Raw genomic sequence first — 15,772 nt, forward strand, 5'->3', positions numbered from 1 at the left:
AGGCTATGATTGAAAGGGGTACTTAGTGGTGGTGGTAGTTCATATTTTAGCCTATTTAGAAGACAGCCTGGGATGTCACCTGGTCCTATAAAGGCCGTGTTCTTTGCCTTGGACAGGGCTTTGAGGACCTGTTCTTCAGATATGCAAAGGTAGGGGGGTTGGGGGAGGGTTTGTTGCAAGTTAGGAGGCAGTAAGGGAGTGAAATTTTCGCCAAGCCTATATGCTTTCATCTCTGTGGGGTCAGTGTGTGTGACAAAGTTGACCATCAGTTCTGCACATGCTTGGGTCCCTATCCTTTAGGTTATGTACATAGCTATAAAAGGCCTTATGGTTGTCCTTGGCAGTACTTGCTAGGTTTCTCTCAAAGGAGCTGTTGGAGGATTTGACAAGTTGTCTTATTTGCCTGTTAAGGCTGAGGAGGGTGCTTTCCATTGTTGGGTCCTTGTCTTTGTATTTTGGGCAGCAACTTTTTGTATGTATTGTAGAGTTTGTTGATGCTGGAAGTCCACCATGGCAGCTTGATTTTATGCGGGGCTCTGGCTTTGATTCTGTCTGGTACAGCCGAGTTTGTACCTTTATGCAAGTGACTGCACAGGGCATTAGTGTAAATTTCAGCATAGTTACCACTTTCAGCTTGGGTTGGGGCATGGAATGCATTTATACCTTCACCTAGGAGGGTATAGTTTGCCTTGGTGAAGTTTTTTTTAGTCTGATTTCACCCTTCGCGAGTTCTGGTGTTAGTGTCAGTTTGAGGGTAACTGATTTCTGATCAGTTTTAACTAAGGAGGCTCCAGCAGTTGCATCAGTACACCTGATTGACATATTGGTGACGACAGAATGTTTGTTCCTCTTGTTGGGGTATGGACAATTTGCTCCATGGCATTTGAATTCACAAAGTCAAGGAACTTTTGTGTTAGTGAGTTTGGGCTAGTGTAGGTTTCCCAGTTGATGGTGGGATAAGTGAAATCCCCATAACCAGTGTGTTCAGTAAAAGTTGGATTGTCTTCAGTTTGGTTAAGTAGGCTTTATAGGTGTCGTGACCCATGGAGGGGGATCTATAACTGGCTAGGACTTGAATGGGGGTCTTATCCACAGTAACCTGGACATGGAGTAACTCCAGAGAGTTGTCCATTCTGACTAGACGGGAGGAGAATTTAACTTGATTGAAACACCGTCTCCTTTGCTTTTCACATGTTCATTTTGTGGTATAAAGGTGTGGAAGGCATAGTAACCTTGCAGGGCTGGGGTACTCTGTCAGGGCTTAAACCAGGTTTCTGTGACTGCACAGACATCTACATCTTCTAGTGATAGAAGTGCTTCCAGGGAGTGCAGCTTGGTTTAAGCTTCTAGCATTTAGCAGCATGACCCTTATTTTGTTCTGATTGGTTAATTTCACATCGGTAATGTTTATTTTGAGACCTTCCCTAAAAAAAGACACTATTGGGGAGGCAAGCGCCTTTGCCAGCGGCCAAAAGCCTAGGGTGCCAGGTGCAAAACCGTCTCTGGCAAAGGAGCGACCATGGCTTCCCAGGCAAACAGGAACTAGATCCCCTTGGAATGATACCAAAAACTAAGCCAGTTATTGAACTGTCATTTCTTGTTTATACTGGGCATCATTCTAGATTAGGGTAGTATGCTGCTCAAGGCTAGGGTCATACCTGCCTGGGGCACATACTCAGAGAGCTAGACCATGTCTCTTCATATAGTCCAGGAAGATACGTCTCAGATCATTCACACCAACATGAACTATGACAGAGTCATAACAGTACTTATTGCTGAGAGACCTGAGTGCATGCCTTTGCTAATCCTGGCACTGGACAGGTAGCTGACCATGACTTTCTCCTTGTCCAGCCTGGTAAGTGGGACATCCATGTGTCTCGCTATTGAGTCTCCAATGACAAGAAGGCAGCCATGTTTCTGAGGACAGAAATTCAGAACATATTCGTTAATTACGGGATTAACCTAAGGCAAATGAGACTCAAATTGTAGTCTTCTTTGATGCGCACACTTCATGGTACTTTGGATGGCCACATCTCTGTACAGGATTTTAGCATATTGCATCACAGCAAGCCATCAATGAAGAAAATACCTCATGATTTCAGGTTGCTTGTTTGAGAGTATAGTGGCACTGAATCATATTAGTATGTGTGTAAAATGATGGATTTCACCTGGGAAGTGTTGCCATGTGTGGAATGCATCATTCCATCTACTCCAGTTTTATGTTCCTTAAATGTGTATATCAGCAAATTTTTAAACTTTTACAGCTCTACATTATTTAAGCATTTACAGTGCAGATAGCAAGTGTGTTACAGTATAAAGGCAGCTATCTAGCAGTGTGATACAAACACATAGTAAAGTTTTCAATCATCTCACTGCCTTCAACTTCTCTTTGCTGTTTTATGTCAGTTTTCTCCTTAGTAGGTTAACATACTTCTCAAATTATTGTTGTGCCTTTCTTTTCAATTGGATTGTTATAATGTTTTTTAATTTCTTTGGTATATCTTAGACAAGTTAACAAGACAAAGCCATTTAGTTTCTGATAACATTGAGCGTATATTTTGTATCTTTCATGTTTTAGCTTTAACAAAGACTGGCAGCAGATCTGCTGTTTACCCTTTTGCACATGTGTACACACTATAACTTATTAAATGTATTGTTTTGTGTTTTAGGGGTTTCAGCAATACAGAAACTTTGTGCAGTGAGTACAAGTATTACTGTGAAGAGTGCCGCAGCAAACAGGAAGCACATAAAAGGCAAGGAAAATACTTTTTTTTTTTTTTCTTCTTTTCTTTTTTTAAATGCAAATTTATACCCAAGTACCAATACTGGTTCAGAACATTTCCACAGTCTGAGAAAAGCAGGAATATCCCAGTCCCTGAAAGCATGCATATGTTAAGTTTTTGGTGGACTTTTTACCTTGAATAGTTTCTGCAGCTGTAAGATAACTGTATCTACAAGCAGCATCTTGATGGAAGATAACTATATAGCCTTTTCCAGAGGCAGTTTTTATGTTTTATAACATGAGGCACAGTAGACTACACAAAGGCAGAGTTTGCAAAATCACTGTTTATTCCAGTTAGTTTGTTCATTGTCCGACTGTGTGGGTAAGTTACAGTTCTTTATTCTTTTATGCAGTCTTTAGTAGTTTACATTTATTCTGCACATTCTTGAATTCTACCAGTTTTCATGTGATAGATTTCTCATTAGCTCTGTCTTCAACCCTCTCTGAGAAAATATTTATCTTTGACCCATCTTCCCACTGTTTTATATACGAGCCATTTTTATTGTATATTTTGATGTTGCCTTCTTGGACTTTTAATTTGTTTCATGTACTTTACTGTTCTGCCATTTCCTCTTGCCTTTCTTTTTACTGCATGTGTGTGTGCGTGTGTGTGCATGTGTACGTGCATATGTGCGTGTGTTCATCACTTGTGTTTCATTAGTGGGTGGTCAGTTGCAGCATATCGGTCAGTTGTCTAGTACACTGACACAATGCAATGTATTACAGAGAACTTGCTAGTAGTGGGGAGTAGGCACTTCCTCCTTTTCTCCACTGTCGTGTGATCACAGAGTTAGTATGTATGGAGATGTGGGTGGTGCAGGAGACTTGCTTTCTCCCCCAGTAAAAATAATGCCTTGTAAAGATTGTTCATAATTTTGATGATGTGAGATTCAGTGATGTGCAGTTGATGGAGAAGGAGTCCATGAAAGTTGCATCACACTCATCATGATATTGTATTGTGGCATACTGGCCCTGACAGCATCTCTTGTGGAGTAAAGACAAGGATTTTCAAATTAGAGATGGTCAAAGCCACTCCCTCTTCCCTTTAAGAGAGGCTACAAGAAAACCTGTTAGAGGATTCTCTGTAGAGGGAGGTGTGGGCTTCACTACAGAAAAACTGGTTGGGACCTGGAAGGACTTGAGAGAAAGCGAAAAAGACTGAAAAGAAGCTTGCAAGTTATTTGGTGAGTTAAGGCCTTCCTGTTTCAATAGATGTTCACATTAGGTCACTGTTGCAATAGCGTAAGCTATATGGGATGTATCTTGACAAGGATCAGATGTCAGGCCAGTATTCAAAGCTTTTGGGTGCCTTACACACACTGTACGTCTGAAGAACACCGAAATTCAGAACTTTCTTGCCAGTGAAGCAGCCAGAGAAACTTTATTTTCTTTGCTTCTTCAGTGGTTCATCAGTCAGTTTTGAGATTTTGTTACTATAAATACCTTGTTGGGACTTTTCCTAACTTTTAATCAGCTTCTTCTGATTCCTCTGGAGGTGCTCCTTGGGAAGGCACTAAGGATCAGGAGTGTAGTATTTCCTCCAGGGTTGGATGTGCACTCTGCAGAGAAGGGAGAATCATCTCTGGGTGGATTGGACTGTGCTGACATTGTCCCCCAGGTATTCGTTAAAGAAGAGGTACCTGGCAATGGGGGAGGTCCCGACAATAAGAATGTTTGGAGTTTCTGTTCTGAATCTCTAGAGAAAAAGACACTACAGGTGTAAAGCACCCTTACTTCAAAAGAAGCTAAAGAGGAATGGTTCTGTTTTTAAAGAGGAATGGTTCTGTTTTTAAAGAGGAATGGTTCTGTTTTGCCAAAGGTCTTTTTATGGCTCTTCATGTCATTTCAGACTCTTTCTTGTGCCTCTCCTCATTCAAAAAGGAAGAGCTCCCCCTGTCCTTCTAATACAAAATCTGATTCTGATGTTGAAGAGGTGGGATTTAATTATGCTTCCCATGTGATTTATTCCAATAATTGGAAATTAGAATCTGAAGAAAGTATTTATTCAAATTCCTTGTGGAAGAATTGTCTTTTTCTGATACAGTTAGAAGGATGAAAGACCTGTGTAAGTTGGAGCATAAGAAAATATCTGAAACACAGCAGAGGTACAATAAACTGTTACAGATAGAAAGTCCCACAACTTTGCCTAATATCCCCAGTTGTTGCAGTAATAGGGGATGCCTTTGAAGCTGCCAGTACTTCTGATAGTCCAGCAATTGCTTCTAGAAAAGCGGATAAACTTTACAAGGTAGTTCAAACATGTAAGTATCTTTCCTGTAACCCTAGAGTTGACCGTTATGTGATTTCCGTATCAAAGGCCTCTGGATCTAAACTTGTTACTGCATCAAACCCAGTTCTTTCAGACAAGGATGGCAGAGCCTTTGACAAATATGACGGAAAAAAAGGATGTTAAGTTGTCAATCTCGCCTTCATTCTTGCTTGATGGGTTCGGAGCCGATCCCTCGGCTCCGACTTGCTTTAGCTCGAGAACTCCTTTTACCAGCTCGAGGCAGCCCCATATCCCATGATGCAAGGCAGGAAGTACCCAGATCTCGCTTGTCTTGGGAGGTCTTCTCTTTACCAGCTCCTGGTAAGTAATTCACATTTGTGACTTTTAAGCCCCTTTTACTTAAAAACTTTTTGTTTTGATAGTTTAACTTTAAATTTAACTTTTTCTGACAGAAATCCCTGTCTCTTTTAATTTTTTAGTCAGTTAATTCCCTGTCCCATCCCCGTTAGGGTGTGTGTGTTGGTATTTTTACTAAGTACCTTTTGGTATTAGTTTAATTTAATTGGACTGGTGTGTGTGTGTTTTTGTTAGACACCATGTCTAAAGAGAGGGTTTCAGGTTTTAAGAAGTGTGACTCGTGCTGTCAGAAGATGTCTCTGACAGGCGGTCACACTTCTTGCCTGTACTGTTGGCCCTCTTCACCTGCAGGACTCCTGTGCTATTTGTCACTCCTTCAGCCAGAGAGTCCTGCAGGAGAGAAAATAAGTTGATTCTCAGGGGTCTTCTTAAGCGAGGGCTCTCCGGCTAAGTCGGCCCACAAAATCAACTAAATCTGCCAAGACCCAGGCTTCTGTTTCTAAGCCTGTGGTCTCGGCTCCGACTTCCATAGAGTCGAGATCGGCTCGGCTGGAGCCGATTCTGATCCACTAAGCTTTCGGCTCCGATGGCTATCGGTGCCGAATCTGCTGACCACTGTGGGGTCGGTTCCAACCGCTCCGACACCCGTGTACGAGGCATCGGTGTCGGCTCCGATCGGCTCCGACACCCATGTGGCACAGGCATCGGTGTCGGCTCCGATCGGCTCCGACACCGTTACTGGTGGCTGTATCGGCTCCGGCTGGAGCCGATACATCGAGACGTTCTGTCGGCTCCGAGAGTCGGTGCCGACAGGATCTGTAGTATCGGCTCCGATGGCCCATTCCAGGAAGAGGTCGAGGTCTCCTTCCTTGGAGCCGATACTTTCGGCCTCGCCTCTTCTATCGGAGCGGAGCCATCGGAGCCGATCTTCAAGGTCATCCAGGTTGTCAGATCATGACCTCGAGAGAGTGGTCAGTAGATTGCTCAAGTCACAGGTACTGGCCCAAATGCTACACAGTCCGACTCAGCAGTCGACTGTTGGTCCACACCCCGTTACAGTTCCTCCTTCAACTCTACCCCAGAGCTTGGGGTTGGAGTCTTCGGGTTTGGTTACTGCTACGGCTGGAGGACGGATACCCCCTTCTGTTCCTTCAGCCCCTACTCTTATCTCCTCTTCCTTAGAGGGATTCAGTGGTCGGGCTTCCATGGTCTCCTCCGAGGGTGAGTGGCATCGGACCCTTGTCCGAGCCCGCTCTTCCCCTTGGAGCCTCGGCCTTGGTGAGCTCGGCTCCGACATCTGCCTCGGAGACTTCCTTTTCGGTGGCCCCTGGAGTTCCTAGCTCTTGGAGCGGGCTCTCGGATCTGCCTGGGAGGGAGCATTCGAGGTGATGAAGAGTGTACTGGCCACTAGTATCAGTCAGCAGTCTCTTCCCGTAGCTCCTCCCTCTATTGTACCTGTTGACATCTCTGCCACTACTCTTGCTACAGGACCCAGAGATCCTCCGCCTCAGGTTTCCCCATTGGGAATTTCCCCTCTTCCGAGGATTCTCCTGATGTTTGGAGATCCTCCTAGGAAGAGGACTTGTAAGAGGAAGCATGTAGACTCCCGAGTCTGTCACTCGGATACTGACTTTGATGAGTCAGAGGGATCCCCTAGATCCCCTCTGAGGATGTCTCCTTCTCAGACATCCTAGAACTTCTGAAACAGAGGGAAACTGGCCCACCAACAATCCCTCTGAGGATGAGTCAGTATACCTAGAGGCGTTTGGATCTCGGCCCTCCACCTCCTGGGTGTCTCCGCCTTCGACCCCTTGATGCAGGTTATTGCTCGAAGGCGTGGACAGCTCCTGACTCTGTAGAGCCAGTCCCTAGGAGGCCTTCTAAATTTATAACTGCCCCTAGTGACAAACTATTCCTTACCAAGGGTGTCCCGCTGATGCCATGGTGGTGGCTGCGGCCACCAAAAGGAACTTGCAGATCCTTCTGTGCCCGTCCATCCTCCTAATAAGGACTCTAGGACCATGGATAGGTAGCGGATGTTTTCCTCAGCGACCTTTGCTATGCGTCGCTGAATTATCTTTGTCACTTCACCAGACTCCAGAGAGATATCCTGAAGGAGCTGGGAGAGGTAGTTCAGGATCCTACAGCTGCAGGGGCCCAAGAAAAGATTGCTTCGCAGCTAGGAACCCTCAATTCCATTGCTAACTCCTCCATGCGGCTAATATCTTATGCTGCTGATGGGTAGAGCCGCAGGCACAGGTGTGGCTCTTAGACGCCAAGCCTGGATGCGGCTATGTGATTTTTGGATCCCTTTAAGGCGTCCTTCACAAATTCTCCCTTTGATGGGTCAGCTTTGTTTGGCCCTCAGGTGAAGGAAACCTTGACCAGGTGTGAGCAGGACGGCAAGACTCTTTCTGCTGTTGGAGTCCGTTTTCCACCCCTTCTAGGCCTTATCCCAAAGGACAGAAGGGTGGGAAGATGTGGTTCCGTAAATCCCAAGGAGTCACGGATTCACGTGGTCAGTTTACCCCTAGAGGCAGAGGGGTAACAACAACAGACGCTCTAGAGGCAGAGGGGTCCAAGAACCAGGGCAACAGGGAGTCTCTTCCTGAGCAGCCCTTTCAGCATCCCTGAGGTGTTGCCCGGCTGTCCCTCCTTGGAGGCAGTCGGGGGAAGACTATCACTGTACCCAGAAGCCTGGCATTCCCTCACTCAAGACAAATGGGTACAGTCGATCATATCCAAGGGTTGCATAATTCCTTTCGAGGAAAGTCCCTTTCCCTCAAGTTCCCTTCCAGATGTACCACCCGGTCTAAGGGACATTGCAGAGTTAGAAATCGCAAAACTACTGCAAAAAAGAGCCATTCAGCCAGTTACACTAGACCATTCAGAGCCCGGAATCTACTCAAGGTTCTTTTTGGTCCCCAAAAGACGGGAGACTGGAGACCAATATTGGATCTCAGCAGACTCAACAAGTCTGTCAGGAAGACAAGATTCGAATGGTCACTCTTCAGTCAATTCTGCCCTTCTTACAGAAGGACAACTGGATGTGCTCAATAGATCTTCAGGATGCGTACTATCACATCAAAATTCACAGACGCTCCAGGAGATTTCTCCGCTTTCGGCTGGGGTCCAGTCATTTCCAGTTCAGAGCCCTGCCCTTTGGTCTCACTACAGCCCCCAGAGTGTTCACCAAATGCATGGCAGTGGTCACGGCTCACCTGAGACGTCAAGGATTCCAGGTGTTTCCGTATCTCGACGACTGGCTCCTGTCAGCCTCCACCAGGCATCAGCTTATACAAGCCAGGGATTACACAATAGACCTTTGTTCTCATTTAGGCATCTCGATCAACTTCGAAAAGTCATCCTTATCGCCCTGCCAGTCTATTACCTTCATAGGCGCAAACTTAGACACTGTTCGGATGTCAGCTACCCTTACAGAACAAAGAGTTTCAGACATTCAGACTCATGTCAGGATCATTCTGGCCAGCAAGAAAGTACAGGCCAGAATGGTTCTAAAGGTATTAGGTCTCATGGCTGCGGCCATTAATCTTCTTCCCTGGCTCGATTCTACATGCCTTCTTCAGTGGATGCTGTTCACACAGTGGTCATACCAGCAACTTCCTATCGTCACCAGATTCTGGTGACACAGACATGCAAAGAACATCTTGCTTGGTGGATCACATCGTCTCAGGTTCACCAAGGCAGGTGCTTTGTACCCCGTCCCCGATAGCCACTGTCACCACGGATGCCTCCCTGATCGGGTGGGGTCATTATCAGGGCAGGATGGTTCATGGGACGTGGCAACCGTTCGAGTACCATCTGCACATAAATGTCCTGGAGATGAGAGCAGTGCTTTTGACGTTGCAAGCCCTCAACGACTTTCTTCCCGACAATTGCAGTCCACACAGACAACATGTCTGTAGTGTGGTATATCAACAAACAGGGCGGAACCAAGTCCTATCCCTTGTGTCGAGAAGCGCTCAGACTATGGCAATGGGCGATCTCCTCTCATCGGTTTCTGGTAGCAACGCATATCCCTGGGAAAACCAACATTCTAGCGGACAGATTGAGCAGAGCTATTCTCATGCCTCACGAGTGGTCTCTCAAACAATCCGTTGTGGAAGAGATTTTTCTGGAATGGGGTCGTCCATGTTGCGATCTTTTTGCTACTCCCCAAAACAGCAAATGTCCAGACTTCTTCAGCCTCTTCCCTCTATCAGGCCATCCCCCCAGAGACGCTCTGACCCAGGATTGGCCCCAGGGACTTCTTTATGCCTTCCCTCCATTTCCTCTGATCCCTCAGGTGATCCAGAAAGCTACCGTTTTGAGAGCCAAATTGATTCTCATTGCCCCTTACTGGCCTCGACAAGTTTGGTTCCCGTTCCTACATAATCATCTTTTGGTGCAGCCGTGGCATCTGGACCCAGTGCCAGATCTGCTGATTCACCAATCCGGTCAGCTGCACCGGTCAATCCCTTCTCTCAACCTCACAGCATGGTTGCTCCACTTCCTTCCCTAGCCAGGCTTCCTTTGATCTCTAACCCTGTTAGAGATATCATAGTAGCTTCACTAAAATCCTCTACCAGGAGGATTTACACGAGCAAATGGAAACGTTTCTCTTATTGGGCTAAGGCCCAAAATATTGATCCTTTTACTGCCCCTGTTCAGGCAGTTCTAGACTTCTTAGCAGAGATTTTTCATGCAGGCTCCTCTTCTTCCACAGTCAGAGTTCAATTGGCTGCTATTTCTAATTTTCATGTTGGGATAGCAGATCATAATATTATGTCCCATAGGCTCTGCAGGGCCTTCTTGAAAGGAATTTTCCTACTAAAGCCTCCAATCAGGAATCCTCCTCCTCAGTGGGATCTAAATTTAGTGCTGACATCCTTCGAGCCAGCTGTTTCTTGTTCCCTGAAATATCTTTCTTGGAAAACTTTATTCCTAGTGGCTATTACATCTGCCAGGAGGGTGTCTGAACTTCATGCTCTTTCGGTTCGACCCCCCTATTTGGTTTTTCACAAAGACAGAGTATCTTTGAGAACTAATCCATCGTTTTTACCTAAAGTCGCTTCAAAAAACAATCTGAATCAATCCATTGATCTTCCTGTATTTTTTCCTAACTATTCAGATAGAGCTGAACAAAAGCTACATTATCTTGACGTCCACCGTCAGCTTAGATATTATTTGGACAGAACAAAAAAATTTAGGAAATCTGATCAACTTTTTGTTTCCTATGCGGATAATAAAAAAGGCCTTCCTGTTTCTAAAGTGACTTTGTCCAGATGGCTTTCTTCGGTCATCACTGAAATTTATACGATCAGGGGAAAACAGCTGTGCTCAAAACCTAAAGCACATTCAACTAGGAGTTTAGCTACTTCTGCAGCTTTTCAAGCTAGACTGCCTTTGGACACTATTTGTGCAGCGGCCACTCCACACACTTTTGTTTCCCATTACAAATTGGACTTGGCCTCCAGGGACAGAGCCAGTTTTGGCTCTACCGTCCTCAAGAGTTTGCTCCATTGAGCCACCCAGGATAGAGGTGCTAGGGACGCGGTCCCATCAAGCAAGAATGAAGGCGAGATTGACAACTTAACATTAAGAAGTTATGTTCCTACCATAACGTTCCATGTTAGTTGTCTTCTCTGCCTTCTTTCTTGACCTCCCTCCTTCCCCTGGCCTGGACAGACCTTGTACAAGAAACTATTATGCTAAAGACCATTCTAACCTGGTCCTTTTCCATCTGTAAGTTTCTTCTTCCTTTGGGAAGTATTTTTATGCTTGGTGTTATTGCCCTTTTGTCAACAAACGAGATCTGGGTACTTCCTGCCTTGCATCATGGGATATGGGGCTGCCTCGAGCTGGTAAAAGGAGTTCTCGAGCTAAAGCAAGTGCCGAGTCGGAGCCGAGGGATCGGCTCCGAACCCATCAAGCAAGAAAGAAGGCGAGAGAAGACAACTAACATGGAACGTTATGGTAGGAACATAACTTCTTATTTACACATCTTCAGCCTTGGCCTTTAGATTTGTTAGTTATCAGGTACGTTTGTCCAAATACCTTCTGGTGTCTTTTGCTAACATAAAGATTATTGGAGACTTGCCTGCTTTGGAGTTCTCATTACTTTTTTTTACTTTTTTCAGTCACTCAGGTTACCAAACACTCTGAGATGGTTTTAAGATGCTGAAGATGCAGTATCTAGAACTGCAGCAGCTGGATCAGTCATGCACAGGAATGCAAAGTTACAAACCCAGACATTTATGAGATGATGTGAAATCTGAAATATAATCAGTGTTCCCTTTGATAAATAAGTTTTATTTGACACTTCACATGGGGACATTCTTCGAGAGATCTGATGAAAGGGGGAAATTGATACAAATGTTAAAGCATATTTTTCAATACTGTATACCAAAATACAGCAAAAATGGTCATATTGATCACTGCTACAGTAGCCTTAGCTGTACGGTTATATCCTGCCAAGGCTATAACAACCGGCCAGCTTCCAAATATACAGGGCATCTTCCACGCACCCAGACTGTCCAACAGCTGTAGCTCAGCTGACTAAAAGACGAGTTTGAGCGCCAAGCCCTTCAGAGCTTTACTACCACCAAAGAATACACTCCTCTAAGACTTTTGAGGATAGACAATCCTTTGCTGCGCAGATTAGTTCCCTTTTGAGAAAAAACTTCCATTTTATAACTTTTGTTTGTGTTTTATCATTTGCCTTTGCAGAAAATATATTTTAAAACTAGGAGTTCCATGTTTTAGTAGTGTTACAAACTGTAACATACTTTTAAATGAAAGCACTCTCTTTTTTTGTCAGTTTTAAAAGTTGTTTAATGTAACTGAAAAACATTTTGTCTGTGGAGAAATCATATTTATTTTACTGTTTTGGGGCTAGCAAAGTGTTTTAAAGTTTTTTAACCATGTTTTACTGTGTAAAAAAGTGACTTTTAAAGACTTTTATGTTTGTTTTTTACCAGCGGTTTTTGCTTGTCCCAGGGAAAGAGGCATCATTTTTAGCCCGATTATGGAACAAACTAATGGTCCAACGTTCAGTCCTCTTCCATCCACAAAAATAAAAAGTTAAGTAGCCTTTTCCACAACTGCAGGCTAGCAATTTGCCTCATACGCAGGTGGGGTGACTCTGCTGTGGTCATCTATTGTACCTCAGACCACCCATCTTTTATCCAGGATCCCTCTGGTGTGTAGCCACCTACAGCTACTATGATGGCGGGTTACCCATGTCCTCTGTGGCTGTTGGGGTCCCCTCGGTGGCCAAGGGAGATCCACTCTTGTCACTCCTGGTAGAAGAGCAGTGAAGGCTTATCTGTTGTGCCCATCTTTGGGGAAACTGCTGCCGCCATAAGCAACACAGTTGGCCCCATTTTCTTCCTGTCAAAAAGAAGCAGAAGACTAAGCATACATGTACTCTTCAAATTTCCTTAGACAAGAGTAGTTTACTAAGTCTGGGTTTAATTCAGATGATAGATCATTCTTGTAAATTAGTCTCTAGTAAAAGTAATAGGATACCTCTTTTCCTGAAGTGATTCAAGATTCTGAATCTGAACAGGAAGATGAAGGGACAGATACAGGATTTTCTCCTTACAGTTTTGATTCAGACTCAGAGGTGAGCTCAGTTTCTGATTCTCCCTGTGGGGGATTTTCTTTCACTGAGCTAGAATATGCCAGTGTTTTTAGTGGGAAAACACTGAAGTTTCTCAGTTCCTCAGAAAATACTATGAGTTGTTACAGAAGGAATATCCATAACCGAAAAGAAGACTCGAACCTCCCAAAAACCAAGGACAAGTCGGAATGACTATTCTAGAGACCTTGGGACACCCTCCGACTCTGGCACCTTTCTTCTTCTAGAAGGTCTGAATCTCCATTTTTCTGTTTGGTAAGGGATAGTTTCAGACAAACGGGTTCTAAAATTCATTCATCAAGGTTACAGATGGCTGTAGGAGGAAATTTTCTTTCTTTCCAGGGGGTCATTTCTCCTCCTCCTCCAGATCAGACTCTCGTTTCCATCTTCATCACATGCTATCACAAGGAGTAATAGAACCAGTTCCTCCTTCCCAGATGGCGAAGGGTTTTTATTCAAGGATGTTCTTAGTGCCAAATTGCTTGGAGACCAGTTTTGTATCTTTCTTTCCTACACCTGTTTGTGATGGAGCCCAAATTCAAAATTGTGCCACTACACAGCTTGTTACCTCTTCTTCCTCTTTCAAGTTTTCTGGCAATGCTAGACTTAAAAGGTGCTTATTTACATCCCTGTCCAACCAGACTTCAGACTTTTCCTAAGGTTTTGTGCATCTAGATCACATTATTAGTTATTTGCCTTACCCTTTGGGCTATCTACTGCACAAAGTCTATTCACAAAGTGTCTAGCTCCAGCTATAGCTCATTGCAGACTACAGAGCATCCACATTTTTCCATTTTTAGATGACTTGCAAAATGTCCGGAATATCTCTATTGGGTGAGTGGTCTCTTACACAAGCTGGGATTCCAAGAGAACATTCAAAAATCCATTTGTATTTTTCACACAGGTTGTTCCATTCAAACTGGTCACTACAAGGGAATACCTCAGGATTTTGGGTCTTATAGCCTCTATGGTTGTCATGATACCCCTGGCAAGACTCCACATGAGAATGATACAGTGGTATCTGAAGTATCTTTGATCCCATCATCAACACCTTTCTTTTCAAATCCCATTGCTGGGGTTTGTTAGAAGAGAAATCATTTAGTGGAGACAGCAGGTACCCTTATATCTAGGCCTCCCCTTCTCCCTCCCTGTTCCAAAGCAGTCACCACAGATGCCTCAGAGTTTGTCTGGGGAGCAGTTTCAGAAGGAGTAAAAGTGCAGAGTATGTGGGACACCAAGGACACACACATGCACATAAATGTCAAATATTTGCTTGCTCTGTTCAAGGTACTTTCTGAGTCATCTTTTGTCCCTGGGACCTCTTCAGGTTGTTACAGACAGTACCAGAATCATGTGGTACATCAACAAGTAGGGGGGAACTAGGTCATGCCCCCTTTGCAGTCTAGCCATATTGGCTTGGAATATAGCTTCACAGCACAGTCTGCCTCTACAGGCATCCTATGTTACATGAGAGCAAAACTGTATGGCAGACAAGCTGAGCTAGACGAGGGCAGATCCTCACAAAATGGAAACGAGATTGGGAGGGTTTACCAAGGGTTGATCTATGTGGAGCTCCTCAGGTTAGACCTGTTTGCCTCCTCTATGAACAACCAACTGCCAAGTTTCCATTCCAGGACTGCATGCAAGAAGGGCTTCAAAGAGAGAGGCAGTTTCATTTCATTGGACAGAAATGTTCCTGTATACTTTTCCTCCCTTTCCATTAATTCATTTTACATTCCTTCTCACAAAATAACTTTTCTAGGATTCTTGCTAAATTCTTCTGAAATAATGGCATTCTTGCCTCAGGAGAAAGTAAACTTTTAACAGTTTCTTCAGTTTTCTCTGCAGCCCTTAAGTACAGCAAGGGTTTTTACAGTTCTGATGATCCGTCTAGCCAGGTTACGTATGATAACAAAAGTCAGTGATTTCTAAAATGAATGTGGATGCAGCATCTTCACCCTCTCCCTCTGTCTTTTCCATTCCTTGTACTGAACTTTTGAATTTCACTGGTGGCTAGACCAGTTGATTCTCAATCCAGGTTATCCGATTTCTCCATCAGACCCTTCCCAGTCTATAACTGTTGATGCTTCATGCTTTGCCTGGGAGCTGTATCCAGGGGATTCTGAATACCAAGTATTTTGGGATAATAATTTCAGAAAGAAACACATAAACATCAAAGGAAATTATGGCATGGGTAAATGCACTGAAAAACCTAAATCATTTATGTACTCAAGACCTCTTCTGGTATTCACAGAGAGCACCACTGTCATGTAGTACATAACCTGGTTTCCCCTTGTTAGTTTATCTCCCTGTGCAGACTAGCTTGATAGAATGGGAACAGGTAAATCAGTACAAACTTGTCCTTCAGGCTACGTATATTTCCTGAGAGTACAGTACTGTGGCAGATGCTCTGAGCCAGGCCAGAACAGACCCCTCCCCCACAAATGGAAGCTGCACACAGAGGTCTTCCAGGACTAACTACACCTGTTGCCAACTCCCCAAGTATATCTCCATTCACCACAGACAGTTGAAAAAAAATCTGCTCCAGGACTCCTTGCAAAAAGGCCTGAAAAACAGATGCTTTCCCATTTCCATGGACAAAAGTGTTCCTATATCTTTCTCCCTTTCCCCTGATAACCAGAGTAATTTTAAAGATTTAAAAGAACTCTCCAAAGATAGTCTTGGTAATTCCCTTTTGGCATAGACATCAGTGGTTCTCCCTTCTCTTCAAGCTGGCCAAGGGCAATTTCTACAGATTTCT

At 44.3% G+C, this 15,772-nt stretch overlaps 1 protein-coding gene across 1 annotated transcript in view; it reads left to right on the plus strand.

The window, feature by feature from the left end:
- The window catches only part of LOC122803252 (ubiquitin carboxyl-terminal hydrolase 12-like), a gene marked incomplete at its 3' end in the record, with an annotated part of 535,227 nt that overhangs the window by 288,213 nt on the left and 231,242 nt on the right, over positions 1-15,772 (plus strand). The window contains 1 exon segment of the mRNA XM_044072845.1: positions 2,670-2,753. Coding sequence (XP_043928780.1) covers positions 2,670-2,753 — 84 coding nt within the window.

This window comes from Protopterus annectens, chromosome 5.part1 (genome assembly GCF_019279795.1).
Source record: "Protopterus annectens isolate FY-2018-M chromosome 5.part1, PAN1.0, whole genome shotgun sequence".
NCBI classification, from domain to species: Eukaryota; Metazoa; Chordata; order Ceratodontiformes; family Protopteridae; genus Protopterus; species Protopterus annectens.